The 17984-nt window shown below is 38.8% G+C and overlaps 1 protein-coding gene across 1 annotated transcript; it reads right to left on the bottom strand.

Annotated features, from left to right (window-relative positions):
• Window positions 1-1848: 1848 nt before the first annotated feature.
• bcat1 (branched chain amino-acid transaminase 1, cytosolic) lies at window positions 1849-17476 on the bottom strand. Its single transcript, XM_029278228.2, has 11 exons — window positions 17338-17476; window positions 16744-16799; window positions 11787-11981; window positions 10996-11106; window positions 10683-10802; window positions 10431-10591; window positions 10157-10299; window positions 9890-9975; window positions 9655-9795; window positions 8829-8903; window positions 1849-4215 (listed from the first exon to the last, which is right to left on the bottom strand). The coding sequence occupies exons 2-11, from the start codon at window positions 16771-16773 to the stop codon at window positions 4177-4179; spliced, it is 1101 nt and encodes a 366-aa protein (XP_029134061.1). The 5' UTR covers window positions 16774-16799; window positions 17338-17476; the 3' UTR covers window positions 1849-4176.
• Window positions 17477-17984: the final 508 nt, after the last annotated feature.

Genomic DNA, 17984 nt, shown 5'->3' with positions numbered 1-17984 from the left:
TACGAGCATAATAAAGATCGCTAGCATTAGCATGCTAACACAACAATGCAGCGCGAGTTGTTTTGGTTTCATGCTGGTGCTCAAGGGCGACATCTGCTGGATCAAAACATTGCATATAAAGCCTTTAAGCTTAAATTTAGTGTCATGAATCAAATGTTTCATATTATGTAAATTATTTTAACAAAATGTATGTATATTTTCATAGCCCTGCTAACAGTGAGTTACCAGTTGATTAAGTCTCTGTCTATTTAATTATGAACTACCAAAGCCCTGCTGTAAATTTGTTAAAATTAAAGTAGAGTTTAATGTAACAGCATTTGTTGACACTTTTAGCGCTTACCGATTCCTAGTTTAGGGCGGGACATTTACGCTCCTGTCACACGTTTTCTGTATGTGTGACATACAGTAGAAGGAGGATTAGCGAAATCTTCTTGCCCCTTTGCTGCTATCAGAGGCGTAATGGGAGAAAGACAGTGTGTAACATTGGAGGCCACAAGGGGGAACAGTGCTGTGTGTGTGCATGCCTGTGTGTGTGTGTGTGTATGTGAAGCCCCCGCTATGTAGAATGCACGGCCTCTCAAGCTTCCCATACACCATAATGCAATGTGAAACCACATACTGGGACACCAATATTACTCAGTTGCGGATGCAATGTTTAATTACAAAGGCATAATAATGGCGGGACTGGGATCACAATGTGCAAACAGTTTATGTTAGTAGTTTCCACGTCTTAGGGTTACACACAAAAAGAATACATTCCAATATGAAATCACTACGGCCTTTACTGTATCAAAATATAGCAAGGAATCAACTTTGACTGTGTTAAGTCAGCACAGTTCCAGTGTTTCCATCACTTCACAACATCAGCTACTTTAACACAAAGTAACACATTTCTGCCTCAAAGGCTCATCAGCTTTTTGTGATGACAAGCACACTCCAATCAACACTTGTCAACTCAAAGTAGATTGAACTTGAATCATGACTCAAACTTGCTGTTCTGTGTTTCTGGAACAGTTTCAGTGAAGCTAACATCCAACATGCCCTTAAACAATCACGCAATGTGTCCTCACCTGTCTAGATGTCATTTAGATTAGATAAGGTGTAATTTCAATGGTCCCTGTGGGTGAATAATGGAGTGAAGAGCTGGAGAAACTCATTTATAGCTAATGATAATTGACCAACTGCTGGGGCATTTAATTAAGGGCAAAGCAAACAATAGATAGGAAAGGAATTAGGACTATAATATAAAATATGGGGATACATGCTTTGGTAATTTTACCAGTGGCCTAGATTAAGCAGGCTAGATGGTATTTGGCATTTTAAAACGTGTGCATGTGTGTTTGTGTGTGTAAGTACTCTAGCTGGGCTCTAGACCAGCTGTGGCACTACACACAAGGAGCAAGCGGCTGCCAAAATGAGCTGTCTTTGCAACGAGCCAAAAATCATCCAGCATGCCACTAGGCACCCCCTTTTACACACACACACACACACACCAACACACACACGCACACACACACAACCGTACACAAACACACACATGTATGTGCATCTGATCCAAGCAAAGATGAAGACTATGGCAGGCCGATAAGACGATATGCAGATAAGATCCTAGTTAATGAGGCCTGAATTTAGAAGTGGACATACCTCCAGAGTTTTCAATTTAAACTACAGTGTATCCAGAGATATGTTCTCTGCGAATGTTTGTGTATGTGTGTGTGTGCATGCATGTGTGCCAAAAAGCCAAAAGCCAAAAAGCCAAAGGCTCTCCGGTTTGATGGCTTTCTGTTATGACTCCATTATGTTGATGGCTTTGGTTCTATTCCAGGTCTCTATAAGTGTGTGTGTGTGTGTGTGTGTGTGTGTGTGTGTGTGTGTGTGTGTGTGTGTGTGTGTGTGTGTGTGTGTGTGTGTGTGTGTGTGTGTGTGTGTGTGTGTGTGTGTGTGTGTGTGTGTGTGTGTGTGTGTGTGTGTGTGTGTGTGTGTGCGTGTGTGTAGGATGGATGTCAGGAAAATAGCTGCAATCCTTAGAATCATTTAAGACTGTCTAAGTGTTTCTGGAGTCTCTGGCTTCACTTGAGCCTTAACCTTTGAACAATACTTTACTCATTGTAGATACTATTTTTGCACTTTTTTATCTCACAACATTTAGTGAGTATAAAAGGGCAGGTGTAGTTCCTGAGTTCCCCTGGTCAAGCCCTATGTTTGGTCAAAATGATTATTTTATTGACAATATTTAACATCAAACAACAGTTAATTCAGACCAAGCAATCTTATTGGACAAGAGACATTTCATGAGAGCTCTTACTAAGACTTTTCAGGACGTGCATCAGTCTGCCTCAGCCAGGGTTTCCATCAATTAGCTACTTGATGCTGCTTGGAGAAATGTTGTCAAAAAACAATATCACACTCGAGGCTGGGATGTTGCAGACTGAGATTTTCTTTGGCACTCAGCCTGATGTCTCATGCCTATGTCTGAAATGCAGCAATGTGGACAATCAGTACATCACTCCCTCTTGAGTCATATTGCTGGATAGTGTTAAAACATCAGGACATAAACCATTGTATAACAATCAAAATGACCCTTTACATTGTTTGAGTAGTCAGAAGATTAGAATTTAACATTTACAATATTTATATGTCTAAATAAGTGAAAATATGCAATCCTTAGCTGAACACATCTTGTGCCCTGAAGTTTATTCAGACAATATTAAGGGTAAGACAAGTTTTTCTTTGGGACAGTTCCATCAAATAATTAAAATCATCTGTATGTCATTCATGTTTAACTTAATGGTTGCCATACCTTGTCAACAGATTTTAAATCTCTTGAATTTTTCCTGTCAAACCCAAGCAGCAGCAGCAGCAGCTTCCAGTCATGAAAAATGAAGCCAATGCGGAAGAGCAAAATCCTGCAGTTCACTGAGTGTCCACTAGAGGCTGGCTGCAGGAACACCGGGTGTCACATACAGCCACAGCCAAAAAAAAGCCTGTTTTTACAGCAGTAAATAACATGTTTACAACATGTTTATTGTCATCACTGGCACACATTGTACGAGGGGTGAATTATTTTTTAAAAGCTCTGTTTTGATATTCTGAACAGTAGGTGTTATCCATAGTTAGGCGTGTAGCTGACAAGATTGACAGGTGGGCGTGGTAATGGTTTGTCATAGAGCTTAAAAGCTGCCTCAGCTCCAGCTCTCAGCCTGTCGTTAGGTAGACTGAAAGTTAAGCTGAGACAGCATTTCCAACATGGCGGCTGCTGCTGATGAGCCTCCAGAGCCCCCTGTAGGAACAGAGGGGTGACGTCACTCAGGCTTCATCCATTAATATTTACAGTCAAACCTAAAAAAAACTCATTGGCAAGAAGCTGTTTGGTGGAACTGCAGAGTATGATTCAAAAGTATAACCTAAACCCTTCTCATGTCCTGCATGAAGAGTATCAGCTTCTACCCTCTAAGAAGTGTTGTAGGGTTCCAAACTGCAACACTCTTTCATCCCTCACTCTATATCACTGCTGAACAGAGTGGAGGCATGCTGCAACCCATCCCACTTATTTCCACTCATTCTCTGACCTGGGCTGCACATGGACTTCGAACACTTTCATAGACGATGTCCTCACATTACTGATGTAACGACTCATGCACTGTGATTCGCCACCATGATTTTTAATGTAAATCAACATTCTGTGCAAGCAGACAATGAAGCGTTATCTTATCTTATCCATAAATCAGAAACAATAAGCTCTCTTTGTACTATCTTTCTAAACAGTAAAACTTTGATAAAACAAACTTGACTGTAGCTGTTCTGTAACTCTTACACAAGTGTTACAAACCTCTGTAACTTTTACATGTGTTGGAGTTAAATGTCTGTTGAAGCCACAGCTGTATCCTGCATGTTGGTTGAAGAGATAAGAGGCAGCAGAATAAGCCCTGGTGGCTGTGTTTCTGTAAGTTATTGTGAAGTATTGCATTATACAGTATTAGCCCACTTTTGTTAATTGTTTTGGACAGTTGTGTGGTGTGACACTAATGCCAGAGTAGTTTTCTAGCATATTGCAGTTAGGCTGCAAATATTGCACATTCATTATTTTCTTATTTATATATGTACATGATGTCTTTGCTTGTTGCCTAATAGTTTGTCTTGTACAGCCTCTTGTTGTTTTCCACGTGTGTCCCACTGCTACACCAGGAAAGTCCAGTCACTGGGCGTGCGTCCATACTGTAAGAAAGGTCATAGAAAGGTTACAAGAGAGTCTCTGGTTTCTCCATTTGCAATAAAAGTTCAGGAAAATCTCATATCACTTAGTGCTAAACTTCCTCAGCGCTGCTTAATTGCGAGCAAAACACAAATCAAGAAATGAAATCAAATATCCGTAAGCAAATCTGCAAACTCAGCCGCCGACAGAACACAACGCAACAGAGAAAAGGAACTATAATAAAAATCAAAACAAAATGTTCCCCAATCCGTGACAGCCGCAGAGACAAATCCAATTATTTGTGTCTCATGTTGCAAATTTGTTCTAATGGTCGAAGTGAGAAAGTAAATAAACGCCTGCGAAGGGGAAACAAAAGAATGTGATTTCTAATTAACTTGAAAGAGGAACAGCAGGGCGACTTAGTAAACCCATCTTTCATCTGCTGCCTCAGACCACTCGTTTGTTTGTTGCACAATGTTGTCTTCAAGAGGGGTTGGGGAGAGGAGTGTGTGTGTGGGGGGATAACACTGTACTGCTTTCCCTCCAAATGAAATGTCAACAGATTTAACAGCGCTGCGGAAGAAGCGCAGCGTTTTCCAGCGTTTTGTCGATTTTATTGTTCATTAAGCTTCACTGCCGACGCATCCCCCCTCGAATCTTCTTCCTCCTCCTCCTCACCCACTTGTTCGAGGCTTCATTTGCAGCATCTTGGCTTTGAAGATCACAAAAGGCTGAGGCAATAATTGGGTTTGTGCAATTACAGCGAGCTTAATGAGAGAATTCATGAGTTTGTCTTGCCCCTATCTCCGACTCTCCACACTCCAGCATTAAGTCGGGAAACTGTATCTCTCTGATGCTTTGTCAACGCAGGAAGATGTTATCTGTTAGTACGATTTGGCTTATCAGTCCACCACACACATCATGTATGCACACAAGGCCTCAGTGATTGAACTGCAGATATGCTAATCACCTGCCCCAGACTGACCAGAGAGGCAAAACAACCAACACAGAGGCAGCATGGAAAGTTAACAGAGGGAGAGAAAGACAGAGCAAAAAAAAAGAGGTCACCACAAAGATAAGACACATCACTAATCACAATGTTCAGAGTATGTTCAAACACAGTATGACTCATAATAATTTGATTGTCATCGAGACAGATAATCAAGGACACACTGTTCCTACAGTCTTCTGCTTCATTTGTGAAACTAGTAGCTCAACTCAGAGTACAGATTTTAGAACACTTATTAAATAAGGCTTGTCAACTAATGAGTTGCATTACTGTTCAAAAAGCTGGAGTAAATGGTTGTACTTTAGCATCCCTTTAGTTATCAAAATGATAAAATGAGGGCAGCCTTTGATTACCTACACGTTTCTTGTACTTCCATCTAGTTCTTGTGTGTTTGTGCGATTTAAAATCCATCTTAAAATCACCAAAGGGGCATTAGGCAACCGCTTTACAAGCAGAAAATAGCAGTCAAAGAAAACATCTATTATTTTTGTCTCAACTAACTCAACGAGCTCCACAACTTTGCTGTTAACAGACAAGTTGTGGAGCGGCCATAACATGTGCTCTCCAACTTTTTCAATACCACAAAACAGCTTTACTTAAATTGTTTGTACATTTGTATGTTTTAATTTATCATCCACAGTGAAAAGCCCCTGTGCTTTACATAAGAACGCATGAACTACCTTTTGTCCAATCAAATTACTTGGAATAAATTATAATACTATATGATATAAACCATCCAGTCGTAGCAAGAATTGTTTCATTTTGATGTATTTTGGGGCTTTTTATGTCCTTATTGGATAGATTTTACAGTGGATAGAGTTGGAAATCAGGGATGGAAAGAGTAGGAAACGAAATGCAGGAAATGAGCCACAGGTCAGATTTGAACCTTGTCTGCCCGCTGTACAAGACACTTTTCAGGTCTCTGTGGTAGCAACATGTCAATCTCTAATCATAACCCACTTTATAATCTATTGAACTCTAACTGGATCATGATTTTCAAATGAATTTCATTACCACCCATCATTAAATCTGATTTGATCTCTATAGGGTTGCCTGTCTGCTCTGTGGCATTCAGTTTTGGACCACTTCCACCTGAATTGAGACTTTCATATGCAAATATGAGAATGGCTTCTTGTGCTGACTTTAGGCTTAACACAGTATTGCAAATGTATTAAATGTCTTGAAAGTGACTTGAGATTGAGAATAAAATGTTATGCAGCATAAAAAGCACAAGAACAGTTTTCTCCTTTTCTTTGGTGGTGGGGGGGGGGGGGGGGGGGTGGTTCTTAATGCTTATGCATGGGTGCATTCCTTTGGATGTGATGGACCTCTAACAGTAAAGCCCATATCAGATACCATCTTGTTTACAATATAATGACTTTTCTTTAAAATTATTTGAATGCTTTTTGGGTAAAATCTTCATTTGAAAAGGCATTTCAGTTTCCAAATAATCGTAATAAATAACATTCAAAGTACTACCTTTACATTTTGAAGGTGGAATAAGGTATGATATCTGTCACTATAAAGTAGTATACTATTTACAGTTTTTTCCAATTGCTAAAACACAATTTTGCAAACTAGGCTGGTTTTATCAAAATACTTAACACAATTCACAAAACCACACACCCAAACTTCAAAATACCTCATATATCCTGCAAAATGAAGCACTGCAACCAAAACTATATATAGCATTATCAAAATCAAACTTTTGAATCAAATGGCACACACTTCATTCATATTACCAGATTTTTGTCTAACTAACTACACACTGTTGGGCATAATGAAAAGCACTCTCATCTTTAGTATGCTTTGCCATAATGCTAAAATAATTCTAATTGTAGAAAATTATTCAGATTGTTCACATGCACAGAAATATTAGCAGATGCACACACATGCTGATTTTTTTATTTTTCACCAAACAAGTCAGTGCTACATATACCAGTACAGTAAAACGGCTCAAGTTGGGCTGCACTCTCTGTCCAGCCTCACACATTGTCAGCCCATGGTTGATGACATGATCAACGAAGGTTGCTCTGATTTCATTTGAAAGTTATTTTCTTCTTTGGCCATGAACTCCTCTACTAGCTCTACCCCTACCTCTCACTCTTCCTCCCCCTCTCATTCTTACCCTCCCTCTTCATCTCTCTGCAATCTCTTCCCTTTTTGTTTTTTTAAAAAAGGTGCTCACTTGTGGTCTTTTCATAGTGTTTACTTCCTGATTGAACATCATTAACCATTGAGATGTTTGGCCAGGTGGCACATATATTGGCCAATTAGTTCATGTAGTGTCATTTTGAATGGCAGTGTTTTGAAATGGCAAACATGTGACTTTATGTCAGATTGTTGTGTCTTATGCAGAGAACCGTGTTCAGTGCATTTAAAAAGTGCCATTTTGAATTGCAAAATGTGTGTAAAGCAGAAAATGTGTTTAGACTTTTGGAGACTTGAGAAGAGGTTTTGCTCTCTGTGTGTCAGTTTAAATAATTGTGCTATGCATGTCATTTTAGTGTGTTAGCAATTGGAAAAAACTGTAAATACTCAACTGACTTCAAATCAATAACAATAATTTAAAAAAATCGATAATTACATCATGTGTGTAAATGAAAGTAGCAGCAAAGTTTAAAAATGTTTAATGAAATGCTGAATGAAATTACTTTTGAGTTATTTGTTAAAAAAGAAAAAACTAAAAGTAAGTTTAGTGGTATGAGCTAAAGGTTTGAAGAAGACTTTCTTAGTCTGATCTCAGACATATTATGGCTTTTCCCAGCTCATACCCCTAGAAATAATAGGCTCATTACACAGCACAATAAACAAAAAGTCAGCGATACATAACATGCACTTTAACTCTAATCGAGCCTTCAGCAAAAACATGAATCTGTTTAAATCTGCAGCGCTGCGTAGACTGTAGAGGTGGTGTGTTTGTAGGCCATGCACAACATTACCAAGCCATTACTCATTACCTAATGAGACATTTCACTTATTTTCTACTTACAGGAAGGATAATGCATTCACTGAGTGTACGATAAATAAGGACCAATGGGTGTTTGTTCATAATACAAAAACCCAATGCTTTGATCTAATTGAGATAGATAATAACCGCTGGATTAAAGCCCTGTTATGTAATTATAGAAATACAATAAATTTAAGTAAATTTGCCTTTTATCTGTTCATTCAGTAAACAGTTTTTTGGGTTGTATCCTAAGTGTTGGTTAATAAATGTGTTAGCAATAAGAATAAGTATAAATGTTCAGGGCATTATAACTTATTATTATTAATATTATTATTATTATTATAACCACAGCTACTTCCAATTCCACTTCAGTGTTTTTGTAGGCGTGTTTCACCTACAATCACATTATTAAATGACTTGTGTTTTTTAAATGAAGAGAATAAAAAACACAGATGTTCAACCTGCTGTTACTCAACCAGGAGAAACATCTGTGGAGAGCTGGTGTGTCTGGATATGAGCACAAATAGTTTTTGTGTTGTGTGTGTGTGTGTGTGTGTGTGTGTGTGTGTGTGTGTGTGTGTGTGTGTGTCTGTGTGTGTGTGCGTGTGTGTGTGTGTGTGTGTGTGTGTGTGTGTGTGCATGCGTGTGTGTGTGTGTGTGTCTTTGCCTCCACCTACCTGTATATCTGTGAGTTCTTTCGCTATCCTTACAGTCAGCTGTGGGTTTTTATCCTGACAAGGGATATGCAAGTCCTAAAAACACATAAAACAATAATTCAATCAGCTCAGTGTGTACACTTTGTACAATGAAATTACAGAAACATAGAGAATGTTAAGTCAACACATAACGACATTAAAACAAGCAGCCACAGGGTTAAAACAGATTTCTAAAGATGTAAACTCTTCGCGTTTTCACGAGAGACCATGTGCCTCATTCATCAAAGAACTGAAAGTTTGAACACTGTTCACATTTAACTTCTTTGTCATTTATTTTTAATCAAATAAAGACAGCCAACTTTAACTTCCAGCTCGGAGTTAGCATGCAGCAGATGAGAGGGTAAATGACGACATAAAGCTAAGGTCTTAAGATTTAAGTCTTGAAATGTGAGAAGTATTGGGATCACATTCTTCTGGGATGTTGAACCAGTCAGATTGATCAGAATTTCAAATTTCATTTGGTCTTATGTTCTTATTCTTAAGAAGAAAGTGATTGAGTTTTTAGGAAAGAACAAGTAGAGGAAAATGATACAGCCAATTTAAAGTGTTTTACATGGGAAATAATAGAAAGTAAAAAAAGCACATTGTAATATAATAAGACTATACCATTATTTGTTTTCTACACAATACAAAGCTTAACTACATTATAAGATGTATGTGACATATTTATTCTGAGACAAACATACTTTCTGGTTAAAATTGTTATGTAATTTAATATTATGGTTTTTGGTTCTAATTATTGAGCAGATAGATAATGTGTGTGTGGATGTGTGCTACCCTTACTCACCGTCCCCTGATACACAATGTGTCCTATGGGGCAGATCATGCACGCCGTTCCAGAGCCAAACATCTCTCTGACGCGCTGCTGCTCCAGTGCGGAGCACAGCTGGCTCATGGTCAGGTAGCGTTCTGTCACCTTAAACTCACCCTAGACAACGAGGACAGAGGAAAGGACCAGAGGAAATATGATGCCTAATTTGGAAGAATGATCAATGCATGTTGTATCATTGTGTCTTTCTCACCCATTTCCTGGTTAGTTCCAGGATGCTCTGCCGGGTAACACCTGGAAGTATGATGCCGTCCAACGGTGGGGTAGCAAGTTCCTCCTCTGAAAAAAAGAGTAAGTAATTAGACAAAGACAAAAAAAATACAAGAATTTAGAAGAGGAATTGACTGAATATTTGTTTGGATGTTGTAGAGACATTGTTTCACCAGAAGAGGGCAGGATTGTAAAAGGTTTAATTGTAAATCTTCCACTCTACTTTCTACATTCTAGTTCTGTGATTAACCTCCATCCTCATTGATCCAGTGAAGGAAGATGTTCATGGTCCCTGCTTCAGTGATCTGGTGGTCCTCTCCATAGAGCCACAGCACCTGCTGACACCCATAATCCACTGCTTCATACTGGGCCAGCAAAGAACATCCGTAATTCCTGCAGAAAATAAGACACAAACTTAACTATCATGAATACTTTTTTTTCCCAACAGCCCTGAGATACTACGTAGGTATGTACCCCTTGTTGTTGCATGCATCACATAACATGCATACAGTATGCATACCCACCCTCCCATCTTGCAGTCTCCAGTTCCTCCTTTCCAAGCCCGTGTGTACTTTGGGTCGGCCCACAAGGACAGAGCTTCTGCCTCGTTATGGAAATAAGCCCCCGCTTGACACAAGATCACATACAGCAAGGCGTGGCTGGGCTTCTTCACACCCAGAGAGGGCTACCATAGACACATTAATACATGCAGTGACATTTTATTCCAAAAAAAAAAAGCTTAGAAAATGATTGCAGTATTTGACAGTCGGCCTTACCTCAGTGCTAATAAATGTTGGTCTTATGTACAGTCCTGCTGAGTCTGAGTAAGGAACCCAGTCCTGATCAATCTCTACCAGACGCCTGATACACTCCAGGAACTCTGACTGATCAAAAGTCTGGAGAAGGAAAGTGGGATATAAAAAGTAGAGAAAGTGGGATGGCTGTCAAAAGATGAAATATCAAAAGTGGAAACATTGGGTTGAATTTATTATGATTTAAAAACAGTAATTTGTTCATCATTGTCAGCTTTCCTTTCCTCAGTCCATCCATTCAACCAGTCATTCCTTCCTCAAATTCTCAAAGTCTTACAGGGAGACAAGCTCTCTTAGCAGACTTGGACATGCGATTCATGTTAAGCATCGGTCTGAAGAGGCGCAGATAGTTGTCATCCCCACGATAGGCCTTCAAGCCTTCAAACAGCTGGTGAGAAAATTAGGAAACAAGAAGGAATGAAAAAGAACATATGAGGATTTAAAGAAAGATGATATGATGAATAGAGAAAATCACAATGCTAAATAATGAACTGAACAAGTGTTTAAACAAGAGTGGTGAGTTGGGACAGAAACAACAAATACATATGCATTCAGTCATTGTCTCTCTGTCTAGCCATACTTCTGGTATTATTATCATATTTTATTGATTGAATGATTTTATCAGGGGTAGCAGATTGCTGTCCACCAAATAGTCTGGTTGTACTGGAGGAGGTTTCGGCCTGTTCAAAGACGGGTTTTCCCTGCGTCTGTTGCCCAGTTCTTACATGGTGCAGTAATGTTGAGTCTCATTGAATAATATAACAAAGGGTATGATCCAGACCTGCTCTATATGTAAAGTATCATGCAATGACTTTTATTGTGATTTTCTGCTATATGCTGTAAATTATATAAACTGACTAACTGATTGGCTACATAATACCTCAATCGTTGCAAGTTCTGATGGAGCATGCAGTCACATTAAAAGCTGTTCTCATGAATTCAATGTTTATTCTTATACAAGTAGGCAAGGTTGTTTAAGAAAAAAAAATAGATTATCTTGGTATCTTATTATGCTAAAGAGCCGCATAAAAGTCCATTTAAAGGTTGACTTATCTCTGGTCGGTGTACCTGAACACCATAGTGTAGTGATGAGCAGGCTGGATGGAGGGACATGTTCCCAAAGGGCTTAATAAGTGGAGCCTGCCAGCCCTCAGTCCCACTCCACTCGATGGTCAGCATGTGGTCAGTGAAGACGGACCCAAAGGTGGAGACTTCAGGTTTGGTCTTCGGAGTGGAAGACAGCTGGATAACCAGATCTGCTGCCTGTTTAAAAAAAACAATTGAAAGAAAGAAGAAGCTACCGTAGTTAAACCCTCAGGCCTTCTTGCTGATGTTGAGAGTTCTAACAATTGCACCTCTTTGTTGACTAATTTAAAGATCCTGTGTGAATTTTTTATAATGTCACTTCTAATGCCTGAAACAGCTGTCTGGGGTTGCTGTCTGACAAAGGGATAGAAAGCATGCTGCAGGAACTTCTTTATGTTTTCCAAGGCAAGATTCTCGATGGGTGATAGTTATGACTGTTAAAATACATCAGGATGGGATTTCTTGTAAAAAAAAGAGCTGTCTTTGTCCACAGGGGACACAAATTTTTTATTTATTTATTTATTTTTATTTTACAGGGACATTGCATATTAATAAACATTTCAGTAAATATGCCAGAGTTAGCGAAAAGGCAAATTTTCATCTGTTGTCCCTGGCCAGATTTTATAAGAGGCTCCCTAAAAAAACAAAACAAATTCAAACATTGCTAAAAGCTACAAAAACAAGTATTAGTAAAAGCATGTATCCAATAACCTACTAAAGTAAATGTAACGTGCACACAACAAGACAACATGTAACACTATATACAAAAAACACGTACAAATTACACAAGGCCACATATAAAACATTGAGTGAGCTATACCTGAAGCTCACCTCAACAGACAATTAACACACAGGCCACATTCATTTAAAAAACAGGACACATTCACCAACAACCAGACACAAGATGGCAGCAGCGAGCGGAACAGGTTTAGTGCTGGCAGATGTGGCTATCAAATAGCCAGTGTTTCAGATATGAACTAAATGAACGATATGTGTTGCTATCTCTGATAACTGTTGAGATGTTGTTCCATTCACGTGAGGCTGTAACAGAAAAGGCAGACTGACTAAAAGCACACTTCCTTAGAGGAATAACGCAGTCACCTCTTGAGACACCCCTCGTGAAGTGATATGTGTTTGTTCGTATGCTTACAAACTCTCTGAGTAGGGGAGGGGCCAAACCATGTGGTGATTTTATAAAGGAGGCATGCATTTTTTTGTTTAATCATGTTCTCCCAGCTCAGGAGGTGGTATTTTTTGAGGATTGAACAGTGGTGGAATTGTTTGTTTTTTTTTGTCTAAAACTTTTACTGTCTGTTTATACAAAGACTGTAGTGGTTTTAATGTGGTGTGACTTGCCTGAGACCAGCTAGTCAAACAGTAGGTCATATATGAGAAAATCATTGAATGCATGTACATCTTGGCTGCTTCAGTGGACATGGAGTTTCTGATAAATCTGAAGTTGGCAAGGTTAAATTTAATTTGTTTACAGATTTTTTTTACATGTGCTTTAAAGTTCAGGTTGGAGTCAAATATAATGCCAAGGTATTTGAATTACTTTACAATGTGTAGTTTTTCTCCTGACACAAGTATATCTGGATCTATGTTTGAATCATTTGTTTTAGTGAAGAACATACCAACAGTTTTAGACATGTTAAGTTGGAGACAGCACTGATTAAGCCATGCTGTAATTTTGACCATTGCGGTTGTTAGTTTTGAAGCAACTTCTGCTTTTGTTAAACCATGCACATAAAAAACTGTATCGTCAGCATACATTTGAATGTTAACCTCAGGACACACAGAGGGCAGGTCATTTACATACATCAGAATAAAAGTGGGCCCGTATAGATCCCTGCGGAACACCAGTGGACAAGCAGAGGGCGTCAGATTGATAATCAAGCACACTTTGAGAGCGGTTGGAGAGATATGATTCTACTCATTTAAGTGCATCAGCAGAGAAATTAAAGGTGGATAACTTAGATAGAAGAACCCTGTGATTTACAGTGTCAAATGCTTTTCTGAGATTCAGAAAGACAGCACCAACAATGCCACGGTTATCTAGCAGTGATTTGATTTTTTCAATGAAGAAGCAATTAGCTGTCTCTGTTGAGTGGTTGGATCTGAATCCAAACTGCATTGGATGCAAGTGATAAGAGCTGTTGTTCAGGTGATGTATAATTTGCTCAGCTGCCCATTTCTCTGCAACTTTAGACATAATCAGAAGAATGCTGATGGGCCTATAATTGCAGGGTGAATGGGGATCACCAGATTTGTAAATTGGTGAAATAACGGCAGATTTCCACACCCTTGGGAATTCACTCTGTGATACTGAGAGATTAATGATTTTGGTGATGGGTTGGGCTAATGCTGCACCAAGATCCTTAACCATTGTTGTGTCCATCCCAAAATCATCTTTTGCTTTTGATGGCTTGAGGGATCTAATAATTACTGTGATCTTTGATTTATTAACATTACTAAAAATGTAAAGCTGGCTCTGTTTTGTTTGCCAAGCACAGATTAACCTGTTTAGCAGAGAAGCTCTGTGCAATAGTTGCTACAGAATCGACAAAGTATCGTTTAAGAGCTCCAGCTACTTCAGCTGGGTCCTTAGTCAGGTTTCCATTCAGGCTAAGTTCAATTTGTTTTCCTGCTTTGGTTTGTTGACCCAGGAGCTTTTTTAACTGACTCCATATTAATTTAGAATTTCCCCTCGCCTCATTAATTATTGTCATAAAAAAATCAGCCCTAGCCTTCCTCAACCCTGTTATCACCTTATTTCTTAACATGGCAAAATGAAATTTGTCGTGGAACAATCTGGTCTTAATGGTCATTTTCAGTGCCAGATCTCGCTCTTTCATAAGTTTTAAAATATCTGCATTTATCCAGGGAAGACTGTTCTTTTTATTCCTATACTTAAACTTCCGAGAAAATTCTGTGATGACGCTATGCACTTTACTTGAGAATATTTGACTGCCCTCCTGCAAGTCTTTCCCTAAGAGCAAATCATTCCAATTGACGCTATTTATAGCATAAAAATAAATGCAAACCAAACATGTCTCTCAGGAGCTTGTAGTGGTTAAACTTATGAACCAATCCACGCAGTTGTTTTAATTTATCAGATAATAAAGAAAAATATTTCTCATGGGTTTATAGATACAAAAAACAGAGCTACATAAAATGCACTGTGACAGCCTGCATGGTTAATAAGAAACCACTGCCAACATGTTATACAATCAATTGAATGATAGGATGATGTGTCAGGGTGAACTTGTTTTTGCTCCCTCCAATTGACCAAAATGTTAATTATTACAGGTTTAAGAAAAACGTCCCAAGCAAACCTCATGTTTGACCTGTGAACAGTTGACCTCTAATGCTGTAAAACCAGACAACAGATTCATGACGCTGCAACTTCAATGAGACTAGAGAGGCTGTCTGAAGGTGTGTGTAGACCTAACACTTCACCATACCCCTCCCCTGCAACATGAATCGGGACCTCCTACCCCTAAATGTGAATACACAAGATGTAGGGGTAGGGCTAAGAGGTAAAATGGGACTAGGCCTTAGAGAGGAAATGTGATCTAAAGTTTTCTGTATGTGTATCCAAGCTGTCACTCCCCACTCCCCTCAAATACATGAGCATCAAATAGCCTTGAAATCATTTAATATAAAGCACCCAGTCTATCCCATAATGATTTGTGTGCAGTTTGGGAAATATGTGTCATATTTATCAGGAGTGACTGCTGTCCTTTCCTGCTGTTCTGCAGGATAGTAATACGATCCTTCTTTGAAACATACTTCTCTTAAAGGTAAGACATTGAGTTAGTTATCTGCTCCAATTGTCTGGGATTAAACAGACTCGTCATCCTCTCCTTCAGGGTGCAGAAGGCTGCTTGTGACATAATCCCAGATTACAGTGCTGGAGAGTGGGGCGTGACAACAGGATGTGAAAGTAATGCATAATCTAGAGTACTTTTATGTCTTTGGTTGCTTTTGAAGTCTTTTATCAAGTGCTCATATTCATGATAGGATTTCTTTAAACATATAGGTTAAAAGGTTTCCCTCTGCTAATGCTTGGTTTTCATGTTTTTTTTTAATAAAAAGCCATGGATAGGAATTTTCATGTCATTTTGGATTAAATTTATTTTTGACATTTCACAATTAAATAAAAAAAAATCTAAATTCTTATTTTATGAGCATTCTGTCCACATAATGGTTTATAATCCCTATTCATGGTCACCTGCAAGGAAGTGTTTTGGCAGGGATCAGATCAAGTACGGATTAAATTAACAATGAAAGGGAAAGCATAGCCACATCCCAGACCCAAGCCAATGCCCATCCACAGTGTACAGTATGTGTGTGTGTGTGTGTGTGTGTGTGTGTGTGTGTGTGTGTGTGTGTGTGTGTGTGTGTGTGTGTGTGTGTGTGTGTGTGTGTCTGCACATGTCCACACATAATCTGTACCTGAGCCTGCTGTCTACTGGTCAGGCACTCAGGGTCAGAAAACAAGCAAAGCTCCAGCTACTTAGCGTGAGCTGGGAAAGTGGATTGTGCTGAGCACAAGTGCAGGAATGGACACTGGTTGTGTCATTTCAAAGAAAAAATAGCAACAACATGCAGTTTATTCTGTTAAAGGCAAGTTAAAGGCTAAATGAATGAAAAGCCTTGTCAGCAAGTGGACGTACTGAAACGCTGGAATATCTTCTAGATTTGTTTTTCACATGTTTTGTTTCCACAATAAGCAAGCAGCTCTTCAGTGCAGCACTTTGCAACATGAGGACAATAAGCAGCGCTGGGCTATCTTCTATGTGGAGAAAGACGAAGGATTTTTAAGTGTCAGGAAGCCAAGGAATCATCAAGATGCTGCAGCTGGAGCAGCTACTGAGGGTAGGTACACTTATTCAGTCCATTCTACAAACCTAATAGCTACTACACAGTTCAGTACCTTAAAGCTTGGAATGACGTTGTCGGCCATTGGAGGGTGGAAATGAAGCAGATTCCCTTAAAAAAATAAAACATTTTAAAAATTGGAACAGTACAATAACACTATTCATTCAAACGCATATTCTTAAAAAAAACATCTTAACAACTGCTATGTCCAAATAAATGAATAAAAATAAGATGTTATCATTGCATAAGGAAGGTATTTTTATCTGCTGAAATAGATGAAACACATAAAACAAGCTGTTGTCAAATAACTCATATTCATGTCCTATTGTTATAATATTCATTAAGGCATTTCAAATGACAAATTATTTTATTGAACTAAATATAAACACCATCAGTATTGTCACTCTCCAAAGTACCACAATTCAGTTTTAACTCATGAAATGTTTTAGTTAAATGTAAAACATCATCAAAGCTAATTTCCTATTATACCCCCTATTGTCCACATACAAAGGTCATGTAATAACTGAATGTCACTGGCCTTCATGAACAACATGGATTTACAGGCCAAAAAGTGATAATGCATTATAACTTTATAAGTCTATCGGTAATTTAGACGTTCTAAAATTGGGTTCCAATATTGTATACTTACTCTCTATTCCACACAATCTGCGTTATCAGTAAGGCTAGAATCCCCAGTCAATAGGGCTAGTCGATGTGGAAAGTTTCCCTCAGAGCTGAAAAGAGGTCTGACCTTATCGTCGCTGTGAAGGAAGTTAAACACCGACTGAGCACCTTGAAGTTCCTACCTGCTAAACCGCTTACTGAGTGCCTGGGTTGAAACCAGTCCCATTATTGGGTTGTCATGACAACAAACATCCAAGCGTACCCAATTAATATTTCAACACAGTTTATGTTGTTTATCTGCTGTGATGTTAAGTGTGTCGGTGTCACAATATCATAGTCACTGTCTGATAGGAAGACGTGGCTTTGTTTTTGTTTTTTTGGTTTGTTTACTAGTAGGCTTTATTTTTTATTTTACAGACCTTAAACGCAACATGGCCTTTCTTTGTGAGAGTAATAAGTAATATTTACAGTCTATGGTGTAAGAACAGGCTTGGTGAGCCACTGAAAGGGGGATTCATCCTGCGTAGGGACAAAGTAAAAACAATGACAATCCTTACGTCATCATTTATTTGATATTTGTGACTATAGTCCATGTACCGCACAGGATCATATATTTAAACTTCTCCTGTAGCGCGGTGTATTGAGTGCTGTGTGTCGTTCAGACCACAGGGT

Source organism: Labrus bergylta, chromosome 23 (assembly GCF_963930695.1).
Source record: "Labrus bergylta chromosome 23, fLabBer1.1, whole genome shotgun sequence".
Taxonomy (NCBI): Eukaryota; Metazoa; Chordata; class Actinopteri; order Labriformes; family Labridae; genus Labrus; species Labrus bergylta.
The sequence above is the reverse complement of the archived record's forward strand: the minus strand, read 5'-3'. Positions and strand labels throughout refer to the sequence as shown.